The sequence below is a fragment of the Argiope bruennichi genome, chromosome 3 (genome assembly GCF_947563725.1).
Source record: "Argiope bruennichi chromosome 3, qqArgBrue1.1, whole genome shotgun sequence".
NCBI lineage: Eukaryota > Metazoa > Arthropoda > Arachnida > Araneae > Araneidae > Argiope > Argiope bruennichi.
Genome location: NC_079153.1, coordinates 56,372,508 through 56,390,823, shown reverse-complemented (window position 1 = coordinate 56,390,823; position 18,316 = coordinate 56,372,508). Strand labels below are relative to the sequence as shown.

Here is an 18,316-nt window from a genome sequence, read left to right as displayed (position 1 = left end):
ATTATATTATCAAAGATATCATGGAAAATTAGCCTATGATTAATATTCTTAATTATGAAAATAAATAATTAATAATTAAATTATGAATATTGTAAATATTTCTTACATAAACTGAAGGTAAGAATAAATATGATTAATTCTACAAAATAAATAATGTATGAATATATCTACATATTCTTGTTCAAGAATTCTAAAACTATTTTCCTAAAAGATAATCTAAATGAAGCAGCAGTATTTTAGGTTAATTTAAAGATTAGTTTCCATTATGAATAACATATTGTAATCATTCGAATTATAAAATGTTTTTTTTATCTTACTAAAGCATAATTTAAGAGAACTATTTGATTAATAAATGTTTCTTTATTAGCTGTGTTTATGGACTGATAGGATTGCTAATCTTTGGCGGAACCGCTTTGGAAGTCTATTTTCGTTTCACGAAGACAGAACCAATAGATGACGTTTATATACAAAAAACAAGTAAGTATTATTCATCTGATTTAATCGGTGGATTAAAGAATGTATTTTATATTTATATATTCATGCTCTTAAATCATATTTTTATTAATCGTCTTATAGATATTAAAAAGAAATAATAAAATATAAATTGGTGAATATGAAATGCAACCAATTCTAAGTGTTTTACTAAAAGGTTTGAAACGTTCATTATTACTTCAGAAGTAATTAATGTATACATTTTAAATAAAATAATTGTTTATAGTTTAATTTGAATTGATCGATTAAAGGATTTGTTGAAACATAATTTGGTCTTATCTGACAAAAAAATATGAATTAAGCATGTAGTTTTCGTTTCCTTACACGTTTTTTATAATGAATGAAAATCAAATCTCTATAGATTCCTATTTTAATTGAAAGATAAGGTCATTTCAAATCTTAACAAATGCTTCAATTGAAATGAGGATTTGTTAAAATAAATCAGAGACCTACTGGTAATCTCCGTTCTATGATTATTTGGCCTTGTAGGAGACCATTTAATTACATTTATGATCTTGAACGTAGTAGTATGTTGTAAAAAGACATGCAAATAAGCAAATGCACTTCTTAATTTGTATTACTTTAAAAGTTTTGGTTTGGTACATGTCGGCCATGAACAGACACTGATGTTTTTTGAAGTTTCAGAATACTGTAATGTTAATATTTATCTTATTGATATTAATATTTATCTTTTTTTGTTTAGAATGGTTTAGAAGTAATTAAAAGTTGTAATTTAGTCATATATTATTACAAAAAAGAAGATTAAAATTGACATTGAACATCATGTGTCTACAGTTTTCTAATATAGTCAATGAATTCTTTGTTCCTATAACCCTGCCAATTTAGGAGTTTGTACAATGGAGCATTTCTAAATATTATGGACATAACTATAAGGGTTTCCTGAATTTTATTTTAATTATTTTATTTATCAGTTGATTTTGTCTTGTGAAATTTGAATTTAGCATTATAAATTTCTTTAGAAGAGTACTTTATTTTCATTTGAATGTTTACATTATTGTCTTAATAATGTTTGCAATATATTTATGCTTTAAATTGTTTATCCGTTTTCTAAACATAAAAAATAAAATATGTATTTAGAAAAAAAAACAGAATAAATTTAAACAGCTCTTACAGGAAGCATTATGTTCTCGAAATCGAATCTTGAAAATTATGAATAGAAGAAATATTCGATAATATTGCATTTTCTCATCTTCAATTTAGAATTTTATTTAAAAAATGAATTCTTTGATCATATATCTATGCCTATTTATGAGATTGCACAATGGGAAATTTCTAAATGTTAACAGAATTATAATGGTTACTGTATTTGATTTTAATTTTTTTTATTTATCAATTGATTTTATCTTGTGAAATTTCAATTTGGCATTATAAATTGAGATAGACGAGCACTTTATCTTCATTAGAATGCGCTTTAGAAAGATGCTTTAAATTATTTATCCATTTCATAAATATAAAAAGTAAAACATGCAATCAGAAAAAAAAGCAGAATAAATTTAAATAGTTTTTACAAGCATTATGCTCTCCAAATCCAATCTTGAAAATAATAGTATATAGAATAATATATATAAGAAAGAAAATTATGTAAATTTTTTTGTATAATTTTCTTTTGGTGTTTCCATTTTTAAATCAAGAAACAAATGCATTTATTGCACTTCCTCCACCACTATACTTCAAAAACAAATTTAAACATTCTAATTTTTGTTTGGAAAAATTTTAAAAACATCAATTGATTTTCTGTATTACTTTTCAGACAAATGGGTACAATCCTTGCTTGCGTTCTCTGTTCCCAGAAATACTCGAAAGTTATTTTCTCTGACTTCTATAGAAACCTCAAAAATTGGTTTCCTCAGAGGAATGAAATTTTTCACCATATGCTTATATCTTTTAATATGGACATATGCCACACCTGAAGACTATCATTTTTTCAAATTTAGTAAGTATATATTTTTAATAAAAAAATATAAAAGTCCTACTTTTTTATAATTAAAAAATATTTTATTCCATATTTTTAAAAAGCAAAGATATTTTTAAGAAACGATCTTTTTGGTATTTTGCAAAAACTGTATAATATTTTTATAAATGTTATTTTTTATAGGAGATGCTTTTTCTTTCTTCAAATTTATGAAGCAGTGGTGGTTCTCTCTATTCGCAAACGCCGCATCTGGTGTCGATTCACTTTTCTTGATAGCGTAAGTATTTAATAATTATGCATAAACTTTTAATTCTTTTTTACATTTTTTAGTCTGCATTAATGATTACATATAGTACGGACCGACAGACAATCAACCAACTGTTGGATTTGGCTCAAAATTTGACAGATATCTACACTATAGATTCTAAATCTGTGAACTAACTGAATCTTATCTATCTAGCTCTCATAGTGTTTTTAATAATCCTGCTAAATTATATTAAAACAGTCGAACAAACGAATTTTCTCGGAACAGACTTCACTCAAAATTTGACAGAAATCTGCGAATTTGGTGTAAAGATCGTATAACAAATTTCAACCGTCTAGCTCAAAGCGCTTTTGAATTATCTTTGCCACAAATAGGCAGGTGGACATTTTCCATAAATGTATTTTTCGAATTCAAGAGAGGGTCAAAAATGTGGAAATTCGTCAAAATCTCGTGTTCGAATTTTTTGACGATTACACTTTTCCTTATTCTTCGTATACGAGAAAATAAAAACATAATTTAAATAATTAAAATTTGGAGTGTGAGCTTTCTATTAAAATTGTATTTTTTTTAAATTTTAATTTCTATTGAATGAAAACAAGGCATCCAAAATGCAAGTTTGTTTTATTTTTACTACACTACGAAGCACGAAACTCTCATGTGCTTGTGACTTTTAAAATACACAAGATCCACAGTTTTATGCTGATGGAGGAGGAATAACGCTTTTATGAGAGAATATACGAGAAAGTTTGGGAAAGACCATAGCTTCTGGATTACATTGGTATTTACGCATATTTCCTTTTGCTTCAAGGAATTGTCCCAAATTTTAACATAGATAATTTTGTATTAAGAACAAATTTCAGTTTTTAATTTTTTCAATTCTTTTCAGCAAGAAAGTGCATCATTTCATTTAATGTTTTAACAGTGCAGTTGCGTCAAAAATTAGTTTAAATTTATTTAAAAACCTCAATCCTTTTTCTCATATAATTTATATTTTGTGTCAATTATTTATCAAATAAGCTTTATTTCGCTTTATGAGATAATTAAAGATTTATGTTTTTATTTCAGTGGTTTTCAAGTGGCGTACAATTATTGGAAGAACAGCCGCAGCCAAAGAATAGCTGTTAAAGCTCATAAGTTTCTAATTAGGTGGTATACGAGGTATGGAATTAATTAATGAATTCAATAGAAATGTATTTATAAATTCGAATTTTTCACCTTTTTTGTATAATTTTAATTAAATGTTAAAAATTCTAAATGATTTCTTTTCATTAAATATTCTTTATTGCGGCGAAAGTAATTGGCTAAAATTATGTTCCCCAAAATTAAGATATTTTCAGTTATTTAAAAAAGTCTTTGAAACTGTATCCTATAAAAGTGTTCGTAATTCAGAATGCTTTTAATTTAGAGGGTCCCTGCTTTAGATTTTAGATGATTTAAATTTAACCTTTAAAAAAAGCAATGTGTTTCAATTCCAAAGCTAGGTTATTTGAGATAAAATTTAAAATGATTAAATATATACACCTAGTGATTACTCGAGAACATATATTTGTCCTCTCTCTTTAAGTTTTCTAATCATTCTTTTTATTATATACTATCCACCTTTAGCGACCAATAGGTACGTTGAGTTTAATGATTGCTAAAAATTAAATATTTTGTGAATCTGTGTTTTAACGATTTCCTAAATGAAATACTTTTACATTATTAAATATTTACGACATGAAATTTGCACATGCCATTCTAATGTCTGTTTCTAAGTAATTGTGATATTTCTGCTATTTATTATTTTTAATTAACTATTTCTTAAAGTATATAGTTAAATAAAAAATAATTGTCAAACTTTAGTGTTTTTGATTGACTTTAACGTTATTTCATCTTGTAACTTCTGGATTAATTATTGCAAAAAAGTGTTCTATATATCAAAAACTCTAAAAACTTATTTTTTTTAAAAGACGCTGGCTTAAATATTTTAAGATGTATCATTCGACTTTCATAGATTTTTAAATCATCCTTGTTAGTGTAATGTCATGAGACGTTACTGAGTCCTTTTCCTATTGATAGGGAGGATCTAGTCGCTTTTGGCGATCAGCTGATCCACCAGGAATATTGATTATTAATTTTATTTAAATTGTATAGACATACTTCAGTTTCATTGCTCCGGCAAATTCTCAGACATTAAAGTCGTGTCATTTTAAGTGTATTGCATAAGTTTCGTTCACTGTATACATGAACCTTTCTATTGGCGATCAATCCCACGACATCATAGCATTATTGAAAACGTAAATTCACGGTTTATCTATCTCCTAAGTTCCTCAGTATTTTATCTTCATTTATTTTTACCGTCTTGTAAATTGCACAGATATTAACCGAAGTCTTCCTTCTTTCGCTTTCAACAATGGAAAAAAATCATGCGATCAAAAAGTTGATAAAAAATTAAAACAGTTTGAAATTTAGAGCAACTATGCAATTTATTATAGGAAAATAGGCAAAAAAAAAATTAACTTGCCAAAATTCCTTAAAAAATTTTCCCGATTATTAAAGTAGCAACCTTAAAAAGATTTATTTTTTTAATTTTGGAAACAATATAACATTTATTTTTGTATAATAATTATATGGAAGCTATGGCAGAGAAACACCAAAATTCAAGTTTGTTTTTAATAAATTAAAGTTCTAATTAATAATTTAAAAAATCGCTCGCAAATACACATTTCCGCGCTTCAAGGACATACTTGCTAAAATTAGTAATTCTGGACTATTCGGTGTGATCTGTAGAGAAACCACACAAACACACACATTCATCTTCATTATTAGTATAGATAAAACGATCTTCCAGTGTTTTTAATATTATTTTAAAGTATAAATGGTAAGTTTGTAATGAAGAAATGAAGATATCCATCAGATGTAGTTTAATCTTAAATCGGTCATGTAATAAAATTATTAACATTTGTGGAACACAACAATTCGCTTAATATGTGGAATAACATTGCTTAGCCTCATAACATACTTAGCCATTAATTTAAAATTAATGCACGGATCAAAATAAAATAATTTAAATTTTTAAAATATAGATATTTATTAATTCTTTCATTAACTGTTCATTCAGTATTCTGTATCAGAAATAGTTAACTGATATTTCAAAAAAAAATAATACATACAAAAAATTAGAAGTCATAAATTCCTAGAATCGTAAAATCCATGCTTATATAAATTAGATGCGTATCATTAGAACACCGTAATTAAATAAAAGACGAAATAGATTTACGGAAATGGGGAAACCGAAAGAATATGAATGACCTTTTCCTTCTTTGTAAAAGTCTATTTTTCATAAGAAGTAATAAATTTCTTATTTGTAATAATTTTACTCAAAATTTCATTTATTTCTTTTTTGTAGGTTCGCACTGTTGCAAATTCTTGTCATAACGTTACTGCTGTTGTTACCTTTGATCGCAAGCGGACCTATTTGGGATGACATAGTAGCTCCAGTGATCAAAAATTGCAAGCAGCGATGGTGGCTAAATCTGTTGGCTCTGAACAACTTTTGGCCTTCTGATACAACAGTGAGTAGCTTTTACCACTTTTTCTTTCTTGTTCATTGTGCAATCTCGGCCAATAATGAAGATGCAAATTTTGGCACTCTATAAGCTAGACTATTTGATCTTAGCATTAATATACAAATTTAAAAATTATTAAATTGTGACATTATTTTTGGAAAATAACATCTATAAAATATTAATAACTTCTATAAAGTGTTAATTACAAACTTATATATAAAATTATTTATCTCAGCGTAATTTAAATCAATAATTTCTTATTTTGTGTGTGTATGTGTTTTTTCAAGAATTTTTATTACAAAATTATTATTTTTTCTTTTTTTAAACTTTATTGCATTAACTTTTACTTTTAGAAATGTTATTAAATTGTTAAATATTAAGTATGTTTCATATGTAGTCATTTGTTACCATAGATACTTGATTTTTAATTAAATATATTTTCGTTATTAACATTACTTTTTTTACAGTGCTTATCGCACACGTGGATGATGTGCTGCATGTTTCACTTGTTTCTGATTTCTCCTATTTTGATTTTCATTCTAAGCAGGTAATTTTGATTGCATTATATATTATTCTGTCATGGAGAAAAAAATTCAATTGAAATTGCTCGCTAGTGGCTACATATTATTCTACAAAATATATTATTTTTATAATCTTAGTTAGAGTTAATAACTATTAAAATTTTCCGTTAGGGATTTTTTTTCACCTTTAAAAGGATTTTATTGGCAACACTTACGAGCTATTGCCACACCTGAATTTTTTTCTAAAACAAGCTGTTAATAAAATATCGATATTAATTTGTATAATTTATTAATATAGTCAATAATTTTTAAAATATTTTTGTGTAACCTGAAAAAAACATAAACATAATTCTGTAACATAAATTTGGTTTAAAAAATATGTCGTTATATTTTTTTTGTGTTACAATAAAGATTTTTTTTTTTAAATTTACATTTAAAAAATTTTTTTATTACATTTTGAAAAATAAGATGGCTCATATTTTTATTTCATATTATATAGTCCCTAATAAAGGACGATCCTCCCTTAATATTTTTTTTTCTTTTCTTCTTTCCTTCATTTTTGTATTTATAGTCATGAATTCATTATGTGAGGTTTTTAATTCAGCATACAAATTCACTTATGAAAATGTTATGCATTTTGTGACTTAAAGTAAAAACAACAATCATATTTTAAAATCTAGATTTCAATCTTAATGCATTACATTTACAACGTTTAATATTTTTCATATCAATTTTGATATTTTTTGAATTTGCAAAATAATTTTTTAAAAGCTAGTTTCTAAATTTGCAGACCCTTTTAAAATTATTTCTTATATCTGTCATGTGAAACTTTGGAAAAGTGTCACTAGATCGTTTTCCTCACTGTGTGACTAAGAATCAAAACTACCCGCTTCGTTTTAAAATACCCCTTCATCTTCAAGATGGATCATTATACACAACCTCATTAGATAGTGTATTATTTTGTTTCGAGTTCATTATCAATAAATCTAAAAAAATTTTTAAAGAAAGTTGAATTATAATCTACCCGTTCATATCACCAATGATGCCAAATCGCTAATACTAAAAAGTAAAATGGCTACCAAGGCAAAAAGGCAGTGAAAAGGCCATCGAAGGCTTGCTATGAAAAATATTCCTTTGGACTTTTGGGTTGCCATATTAGTATCAGATTTGAAGAGCACATTAAAATAGATGTCAATCAATTGATTTTAAATAAATTTTCACACTGACTAATGACATATCTTTTTTAGATCTACAACTGTGGGAGTATTTGTCAACTGCATCATCATAATGGGCAGCAGTATTGCTATTGCCATGGTCACTCTTATGAATGATCTACCACCATCACCAGCATTTTACTTTTTAAGTTTTGTGTAAGTTAAAAAAAATCTCATTTAATGAATGCATTATTTATTACATAATAAAATGTTACGTTTTTTTTAATAGTTATAGAACTAAAATGAGTAATTGTGCTGCAGCAAAAAACTGCATTTTATTTAAATGAAAGCTGAGAAATTCAGTCTAGACACTACAATATAAGTACTATCTATTTTCAGATACGGTGTTCCACGCTTTTAAGCATGCGCCAGAAGGTATTTATTTTACCAAAATAGGCGAGAAAATGAAAAAAAAAATAGCGAAGGAGATGTTTACATTTTATTTAGTAATTATTATATCTCGATTATCAGTGGAATTAGGAGGCATAATAATAAGGGATAATCTACAAAAATGAACAAGCCAAATGAACAATGATTGCACAAGATTTTAAAATAAAATTGCACTGCTTAAAATGACAAGCAGGTAAGAAAAGAACTGAGAGAAAACTAATCTTACTAGACACCAATGAAATCTAAATTAAAAATAAAAAACTTTGGAAATGGGCTTATCTTATTCAATGCATATCACCACTTGGTGGATAAAATCATCCAAAAGTATTAGATATGATTTCCTGAAAATTAGAGTCCATGTATTGATGCTGATTGTTTGAGTTGTCACTTCCTAATTACTCAAAAAAAAGCAAATTACGGCTGTCGATTTAAATAATGACAGACTGATAATTGAATTGAATGAGCACAGTTGACCAGTTGAATGAGCACAAGATGGAAGGAAAAGAATAAATGATAATTAACAATGGAGTACTACAGTTAAGATGGAAGAATTTAAACTAATTTTGATGATTGACACTTTCATCTTAGCCATTGACTGGTGTTGAAGAGATCTTGCTATTTGTGAATGTGATTTAACAGATAAATATAGATAGTAATTAAAACAAAGATAAAATTTTAAAGATAAATTAAACAACTATTTATATTTTACAAAATATCTGGAGCATAAACATTTTACACATTTCCAAGATAAGAAGAAGACAACCAGCATAATAATTATTTATTATTGGATTTTTGCATAAAATTTATATTTCATTTTTTATAAAACTTATTTTTAATATCGTAAGAAACAATATTTTGAAAAGATTTTTTTCTTCCTGTAGAAATATTAAATCAATTTGGCAGAAAGTATTTATTCAAGCTTATGATCATGTTGGACCTTTCTGCGTAGGAATATTGTTGGGATTCTTTCTCACACGGTATGAGAAAGTTAAACTGAGTAAGGTAAGTAATTATAAACAGATTTTGAAATTAAAATTCTAAATTCATAAGTTATTCCTATCGGTATATGAATCGTTTATGGAAATAATGAACTATACTTTGAATAAATTCTAGTATGTATTTACAATAATAAACATGATTAAGATAATTTTTTCTAGAAAATTTATCTTAGAACATGGAATAAAATTGGATTTTCTGGAGAAACATGGGTTTTCTTACAATAAAGTTAATTTCGATTTTTTTAGTAATTTAGAATTTTGATTCATGAGATAATTATTTGTGAGGCAGATCCTTTCAATTAATCAAGAATTTTATGAACAAAATATTTGTGACTAAAAACATTACTGAAAGTTTTATTTTTATTTTCACTATTCAATTTTTATAGAAATGGGTATGTAAAGTTCATGCATGCAAGATGTAATGATGAAGAAGTTTATGATGTATTGTATTCACTTCAAACTGTTGTTTTTATTTATTAACTAGCCTGCCTTCGATGACGACCAGTATGTGAATATTACCTGTGCACAAAAAATTCTTTAATGTTTGAACTAAATTTTAATACTTAAATTTCTCAGTTAATGGTTAAAATGGCGCAGCATTTTCTTGAACTTGTTTTTAACTTTCATACAAGCAGCCACCAAAAGATAATTGCTTGATAGTTTTATGGCTTTTATGCATATGAACCCATATTCAAAAGCCACAGAATCCAGCGAAATTATATTAGTGAAGCTGTCTCGAAAATGGGAGCTATGGTGATAGTGAGGATAGGCGCAAGCACTGATAAAATATCTAGAAATTATAAATTTTTATATGAAATAAAAATGTGCGAAATAGATTATGTTATTGAGGCTGAAGAGTTTTGTTGTGTGTTCGTTTTCCACCATAGTGAATGTACAATAAATATTTTCGAGATTCTTCCCCCCCCCCCAAGAATGGATAATGGTGGGAGGCAAGCTGCCGTTAATGGCAAATCTAGACATCACAAACTTTCATATGAAGCAAAAATTGGAAAAAACGGACCTGTGGTTGAGTTTGGGGGGGCATTTTCTTAGATTTTCGCGATTATTTTAAATGTATGAATTCATTCTTTATGAAGTCATGGGATATCAAAAAAGCAAATCTGAATAAAACTAATACTATTTAAATCCAATTTTCTACTTAATTTAAAGATGAAAATTATTATCTGAAAATCACTGAACAAATGATTGTTATAATTTGTATAAGACGGAGGAGTTTTAATATTTATTATTGGCGTAGTATAGCCAAGCCTGGCTCTTGCACCATAAACATCAAACTCAAACTTAATATTTATTATGGTTTTTTTTCTTTCAGATAGCTGTTTGTGTCGGGTGGTTCTTTGCCGCTGGGCTCAGCTTGACTGTATTATGTGGATTGTACGGTTACCACGATGGTGAAACAATGGAGATGACTTTGTCAGCAACTTACGCATCTGTTCACAGGAGCGTGTGGTCATTAGGAATGGCTTGGATAATATTTGCATGTTATTACGGTTATGGAGGTAAGATAATGCATAGTATGCGAAATAATATATCATTTCTTTTATGATATGTAGGAGATGTAAATGGTATTAAAAAGTTTTCGGATAAATTGTTTGAACGTTTCGGAGAAGGATCAAAATATAAATGCTCTTCAGTTTAAAATTCATACAACAAATCTTCTTGCCAACATGTGATAAAATATATTTGATTAGTAAGATGTGTAGCAATTAGTTTTATAATAATATTATTCAGAGAGAGGGAGAGAGAAAGACAATAATCTCTTCAATATAACAGATGTGCAAGAAAGCGTTTTTGGTCAAATTCATCTTTATTGAAAAGGTATTTGTTACAAAGATTAACAATCGGAATAACTACCTTTACTATTTATTATATTTTGCCATTTATCGAATAGATGATGCATGCCTTCGCGTTATAAATTTGGCGACTACGAAACAAAACAACCATCGAGCCATTTCCGAATATCTTCAGCTTTCATTGCTGGTCTTTCAAATATGATGACATCGTTCTAAATATGTCGTAATCAGAAGTTTAGAGAATGAAACGCATTCAGAAAATTTGCTAGCCGAAGGAGATGATTTCCTAGATTCGTTTATTGTATGTGGATTAGCGTTGTTATGTAACAATATCACTTTTCAGCTTGCTTGGCACATAAATGGTCTTTTTACTTCCAAGACATCACTTAATTTGATCGATTGGGCCTGGTAACGTTCAGCTGCAAAATTTGATGAGTTTATAGAAGCTTATTGTAAATTGTTCCTTTTCAACCCCACCAGATATAGAGAAACACTTTCTTAGCATGAATATTTCTTTTTTCAACTGATGTTGATGGCCGGCCTGGATCAACACATACTTTTCTGTGTTTAGGGATTGTCATACAAAATTCATTTTTCATCATCCGTAAAGATTTAGTGCAAAAAAAATTTTTTTTGAACAAAAAAAGTTACATTTCTTTTTGCTTTTTACTGAAAAAGCAATTTCTTGCAGATGTCAAAGCTTCGATTTTTTTTTTTTTTTTTCGTCAGTTTATGAGAAATCCGTTTTCCTTCCTTATGTTTCTTTGCCACTGCATGCAATCGAAGCGATTTTGCTTGATGAGTAATTCCTAACTGTTCTACAAGTCTTCTTGAGTTTCAATGGATTTTCATCCAATCAAACTTAAAGTTCTTCGTCTTGAAAATTTTTATTATTATACCTGGACGTGAATCGTACTCAAGAATAAAATTTCCATCAAGAAATTTTGCAAATCGCTTTTGACTAACAGTATGATTACTCAACGTCGAACTAATCAATTCCTTGCATTCCATAGCTTGAGAAGTTTTTTTTTTATTTGAAAGCAGAATAGAATGCAATGGCATAAATGCGCCTTAACGACAGTCATTTCTTATATAACTGATATACGCGAAATGACACCTAGTAAATGACTGAAGCTTAAGTAACAAAAACAAAAACAAACCCAACAATGGCTAAGTATATATCCGGAATGGAGGATGAATTGTATGCGTTAAACTTAGGTGCCAAGTTTCTATTTGCACACCTATTAAAATGAAGGCAAATAATTTGCATAAATGTTTTAATTTCTATCCCTATTGATAAAGTAATTCGATAATTCTTTAGTAAAAAAGCATATAATTCAGAAAAATCATTAAAAAATCTCTTAATTAAACGCAAAAATTATCAACATATCTGATGTAGCGCTATGATAATTTAGTGAACGAACAACAATCACTCCTATTACACTATAACAACAAACAGGATTTTGCGCTCTCTACAAACAACAGGAAAAAAATTATTACAATACTAGTCGCCTTTTGTGACCAACTGGCTAGCTGAGAACATTGTTTATCTTTAATTCCAATAAAAGCGTTTAAATATAACTTCATATCCCTGATACTGTAAAATTGCCAGACTTTAAAGATGCGTTACTTTAATTATCTTACATATGCTTCGCTCATAAATACATGAAACTTTTTTAAAGGAGATAAGTCCAGTGAGATCATAGCGCTATTTAAATTCAAAAGTGTGGCTTATCAACTTTATAAATTCCGCCATATTGTAACTTCAATCTTTTTTTTTAGTTTCACATAAACTTGGTATAGAGAAAATATGGTATTCATCAAAAAATTCAAACTCGAGATTTTGACGAATCTCCACATTTTAAACCTAAGTTCGAAAAACACATTTTTGGGAAATATCCATCAGTCTGTTTGTGACAAAGATAATTCAAAAACGCTTTGAGCTAGATGGTTAAAATTTGGTATACGGTCTTGACACTTAATTTTCAGTTTTCTACCAAATTTTGAATAAATTCTGTTCAGAGGAAGTCCGTCAGTTCGAATATAGCACAATAACTACAAAACGTACAGATCTATACAGAAAAATTTCTGTACACAGATGTAACATCTATAACGTAGACACCTATCAAAGTTTGGGACAAAATCAACAACGAGTTGACTGTCTGTCTGTCTTAACTTTCATAAATATGTTGACCCGATAATTCAAAAATGCAATGACTTAAATATATCAGATTAGGTTACACAATAGAGTCAATAAAAAATAATAAATTCAAGCCAAAAGTTTATATTTCATAATTATTCTACGCCTTCTACGCCATAATTATTCTACACTTTCTTCCATAAAAGGCATCTATGGAGTGCCAAGTTTATTACAGAGCATGAAAGAAAGTTTTGAAGAGACCACTCCCGCTTATTACATGTCTTGTAAACTACACAGAGATTAAATTCAGATAATTGACTAAGCAATAAAAATGGCTTGAACTTCCAGGCAACAATGTAATCTATTGTTAAAAATTAAGCACAAAAGATTTTTTAATTGCCAAAATTTGAAAAAAGGATTTACACGACTATTAAATTGATATTAATAAAAAGAAAAATTTTCTAAATTTTCAAAAAGTGTCAAATTTATCTTTTGTGCCACAATATTTTCGGAAGTTATCGCGGAAAAACTCTAAAATTCAACTCAATTCTTATTTAATTAAAATTTCTAGAAACCTATTCAGAAGTGCACATTGCCACTCTCCAATGCATATATGTTCCAAATTTGGTAGCTGTAGAATGGTGTAATGTAGCCTGTAGATCGCCAACATACACGCGCGCGCACGTATTCATCTTTATTATCAGTCAAGATTATACAAAGCGATTAATTGTTAGAAGTGCTTAGTTTTTTGCACAAAGTAGTTTCCCAAGTATGTTCACCACTTCTATAGCACAGTTGAATCAGTCCTTGTTATGTCAAACCTTTGCTAAATTAAACCAATGAGATTAGTACATACAAAAGAGTTTATAAGTAAATTTTCTGTTGTAGAAGGTATTCTCAAGTTTATTAAAACAAGCCATGTAAAAATAAAAATGTCAGATCGATTGCCGTATTCAAACACATCTGCTTCAAATTTTGAACAATGATGTATAGAAGTTGTGCGATTTGAGGATATTGACTGTGAATAATTTGGACCGAATTATTGAAATATATTCTGTTTACGCGCACTTGCAGCGCCAACTCCCCCTGGGGTGGCGAAAGAAGAAACCCCTCAGTTCAGACTGAGTTGTACGAGCTGAACCCAGAGATAATTGCTCCTCTACTAAGCAGGAGACGAAATACTCTGACTTATTATTGTTTACATTTCCTCCTATTAAGTGAGGGGTGATGAAAAGTTTCAATATTTTAAAGCTTTATTAACCTTCCATTGGGCGCAACTAATCTGTGAGATGAAGTCACATTAATTGAGTACTCATATATACACAAATACTCATACTAAATATACTCAAATGTAAGTGAAAAGTTCTGTTTAATATGTTTTTTTTAACATACATTCAAAAATTGCATTAATTGAGTACATTAATCTCTTAGATGAATTGCACCCGATCGTGTTAGGATTTGCATTGCGCCCGACGGAAGGTTAATTTAATTAGCATATTTGTTGAGTTTCACAATAAACGGTTTATAAACCTACAGTCCGCTACTCTTTTTATTGAGCTACAGACATATTCTAAATTAATCGTTTTATTAAGGTTTATGAAGATCGTTTTTTTTATTAACTTTAATAAATATTAAGGTTATGAATCGTTTTATGAAGGGCATCTGTAATTTGTATCAAAACTTTTAAGTAATAAATTAATGGTTAAATACTACAATAACTTTTTTTTGCTACAATAAATATTTTGCCACAAATCGTCTACCATAGTAAAAGGTTATCATGAAAAAAATTTGTGAGAAACTAAATCTCAAAAGGTGGATTTATTGAAAATTTTCAATAGAAAGTAACTTGAATATATATTTTATGCTAAATTAAAAAATATCCTACATGAGTGTTTAAATACATATGGATATTGTCTTCATTCAATTAAATTAAAATAGTTTTAAGAAATTTCTTTTAATTGTCTTATTTTTCGAAAGTAAAATTTGAAATTTCATCCCTTAGGTATCGTCAACACTATTTTGTCCTGGAAGTATTTAATACCACTTGACAGACTTGCTGTCTTATTTTATGTACTGCATCCATTGATCTTGTTCCTGCGTGAAGGCCAACTCAGGGAAAAAATATACATGGGACATTTGGATCAGGTTAGTATAGCTTTATGTTTGTACAACAATTCAATATTTAACTTCAATGTGCTTAATAATTCTTTCCATATTTTGTATACCCTTGAGAACAAACATATCTAAGTGAATTCAATTTTCTTCTTGCAATATCACATTAAATATCAATTTTAAATTAACTAAATGATCATTAACATTTAATATATTTTCATATATATTATAACTAACAATTCATATTTTGAGCATTTATTTGAAAAATAAAAAGTTTAAACACTTTAGGAAAAAAATGCCTTAAAGATTTTTTTAGATAAACGTCATCAGAAATCCTTCACAACTAATAGATTAATATTTATTTACTATACCTTATAACACCCAAATAATTATGCATTGTTCTTATCAAAATACGAAAAGAATTTCTTCCTTTTTGTTCGTATTCTTTCGTGTTTATTGTGTAGCAATTTAATTTATCACAGTTTATTGCAATCGGGTGTTTTGCTCTTAGTAAGCATCAATGAAAATTCAGAGTAACAATTTTAATTTAAAATTAATTTGCATAATTCTAGGAAAATTTGAAATTCAAAATCAAATTTTTCATAGATTTTCTAACTGTGGCCACCTATTTTTTTACTTTCTCGCATAAGTAGTATAGAGAAAGTATAGTAACCGTCAAAAAATTCAAACTCAAGATTTGGACGGATGTTTTAGATCTTCCTGAGTTCGAAAAACATATTTTTGGTAAATTTCTGTCTGTTTATCTATGGCAAATATAACTCAAAAGCTATACAATTGAAATTTGGTATAAGGTCTTTACGTCAAATTTGCAGATTTCTATCAAATTTTGAGTAAAACATTTTCAGAGGAAGTCTCTCTTACCGATAACTACAAAACGAAGAAAGTTATATGGATAAGATTCGATACTCAGATTTAACATATATAGGACAGACACGTGCCGAAGTTTGAGCCAAAATAAACAAATAGTTGACTGTCTGTTGGTTTGTTTTTTCAGAAGCATGCCAACACGATATTTCAAATTCGCAGTTACCTAAATATATGAAATTAGGTATGAGATTTTTCAATTCTACAAGTACCAAATTTTTGTTTCAATAGGTTGGGGAAAACGTATCTAAAAGCCAAATTCGATTTTGGGGCATTGTTAACCGCATTCTAGGCATTACTCACCAAAACATTAGCCAAGCATCAAGCGATAGGTTCAGTAAAAATGCTAAATTCCTGCCACAAATTAATATTTTGTATCTATTGTACGCCATGCAAGTTTCTTAGAGAATATGCGAAAAAGTATTTGGGAGAAAATAATCTTTTAATAAAGCGATCCCTATTAACAAAAGATATTATACATTATCTCCATGACGTTATTTTATATTTTGATTACCAGACTATATCATAACAATATTGTTTTGTATTTTATGCTAGAAATAGTGTTTATTCAGTACAAGCAAAATTTACAATTCAACAACATATTGACATAATTATTTGTATTACAGGCAGTATATGCAACAGCATACATCGTTTTTACTGTTGTTCTCTCAGCCATATGCTACGTCACTTGCGCGGCACCCTTCATGTTCTTTGAAAAGAAGTTGTGGTACGAACCAGAACCGACTCCAATGATTACAGACACCGAAAATCCATCGGAGAAGATCAAGAGATGCATGTCTGAAAAGCCGCATTCGTCGACTTCCGTTCTAGATGAACTGGAAAATCCTAAGCTCAAAGACTGTATCCGTGACAAAATAGAGACTCAAAAGAAAAGACTTAAGTTCTTCCGCCAATCGGTTACAATAACACCTTGATAATGGGACGAGATAATGAATAAATCTTCTCTGCAATAATAATTAGGGTTCAAATGTTTGTACATAGTGTATATAATTCAACTGTTACCTTTTGTTCCTGTTTTTATATCACCATTTAGCAAACCTCGTCTTTTGTATTAAAATTTTGTTTTGTATTTTAGTCTATTTGTCATATTCATTTCATTGTACATTTTTAATTGGCTAACTGTAATAATTAGTTGGTAATATTACAGTTACTAACTGTAATAATTTAGTTTAATTGGCTAACTGTAACTGTAACTTGCAAAAGTAGAACTCTGTAATCGATTTTATATTCACTCAGTTTTGTGTTATAGTTATTAGGTTCTTTGCATTAACACGACCTCATAATGCAATATTCTTAGATTTTATAGCATATTTATCAGTTAGTTGAATAAAGAAATTAAATTTTAATATCATAAGAAGACGAATTCTTTACTATTAGTGAATTTGAAAAAAATGAATTAAAAATTTCATAATTTTTATTCATTTACATGTCATAATTTTAGGCACAGATCTACTAAATTTGTCACAGATGAGTTTTGAAGGATAGGAATGTCAACTCAGAGACTGTTTCTGAAATTTCAATTACAAATTTTATTAACTAAAAATTAAGCATTATTTTAAAATCCTGTCTTATAATTGTTGGTAGTATTATAACAAAAAATGAAAAAAAATCAAAAAAATTATCTTTTTAATAATAATTATTTAATTTCTGTACAGCTTTTAATTCATTTAAAAAATATTTTGAGCTTTTTTACAACAGCATATATTTCACAATTGAAGACAGACAACAGTATATTTTCATAAGAAACTCAAACCGTTTAATTGTTTAATCTATTTTATTTATTACCATTTCATCCTGGAATTTTCTTTCATTGTTGATAATGAAGACCTGAAGAATTATTAACTGAATGATGTAGTTGTTCCATTGCTGATTACGAAACTTTTGTTCCATGATGAGTAAATTTCTCCTTGAATTATGTATTTAATAATTTTTTATATTTGTAAATAAGATTTAATTCCATAAGTAAACAATGACGAAAAAAAT

At 28.0% G+C, this 18,316-nt stretch overlaps 1 protein-coding gene across 1 annotated transcript in view; it reads left to right on the top strand.

Annotated features, from left to right (window-relative positions):
- LOC129964151 (nose resistant to fluoxetine protein 6-like) overlaps window positions 1–17,407 on the top strand; it is a 58,325-nt gene extending 40,918 nt beyond the window's left edge. The window contains exons 5-15 of the mRNA XM_056078860.1: window positions 368–477; window positions 2,264–2,446; window positions 2,609–2,702; window positions 3,756–3,848; window positions 6,079–6,244; window positions 6,706–6,785; window positions 8,007–8,129; window positions 9,245–9,365; window positions 10,695–10,881; window positions 15,318–15,460; window positions 16,939–17,407. Coding sequence (XP_055934835.1) covers window positions 368–477; window positions 2,264–2,446; window positions 2,609–2,702; window positions 3,756–3,848; window positions 6,079–6,244; window positions 6,706–6,785; window positions 8,007–8,129; window positions 9,245–9,365; window positions 10,695–10,881; window positions 15,318–15,460; window positions 16,939–17,247 — 1,609 coding nt within the window. The 3' untranslated portion in view covers window positions 17,248–17,407. The remainder of the gene's footprint in view (window positions 1–367; window positions 478–2,263; window positions 2,447–2,608; window positions 2,703–3,755; window positions 3,849–6,078; window positions 6,245–6,705; window positions 6,786–8,006; window positions 8,130–9,244; window positions 9,366–10,694; window positions 10,882–15,317; window positions 15,461–16,938) is intronic.
- The last annotated feature ends 909 nt before the right edge of the window (window positions 17,408–18,316 follow it).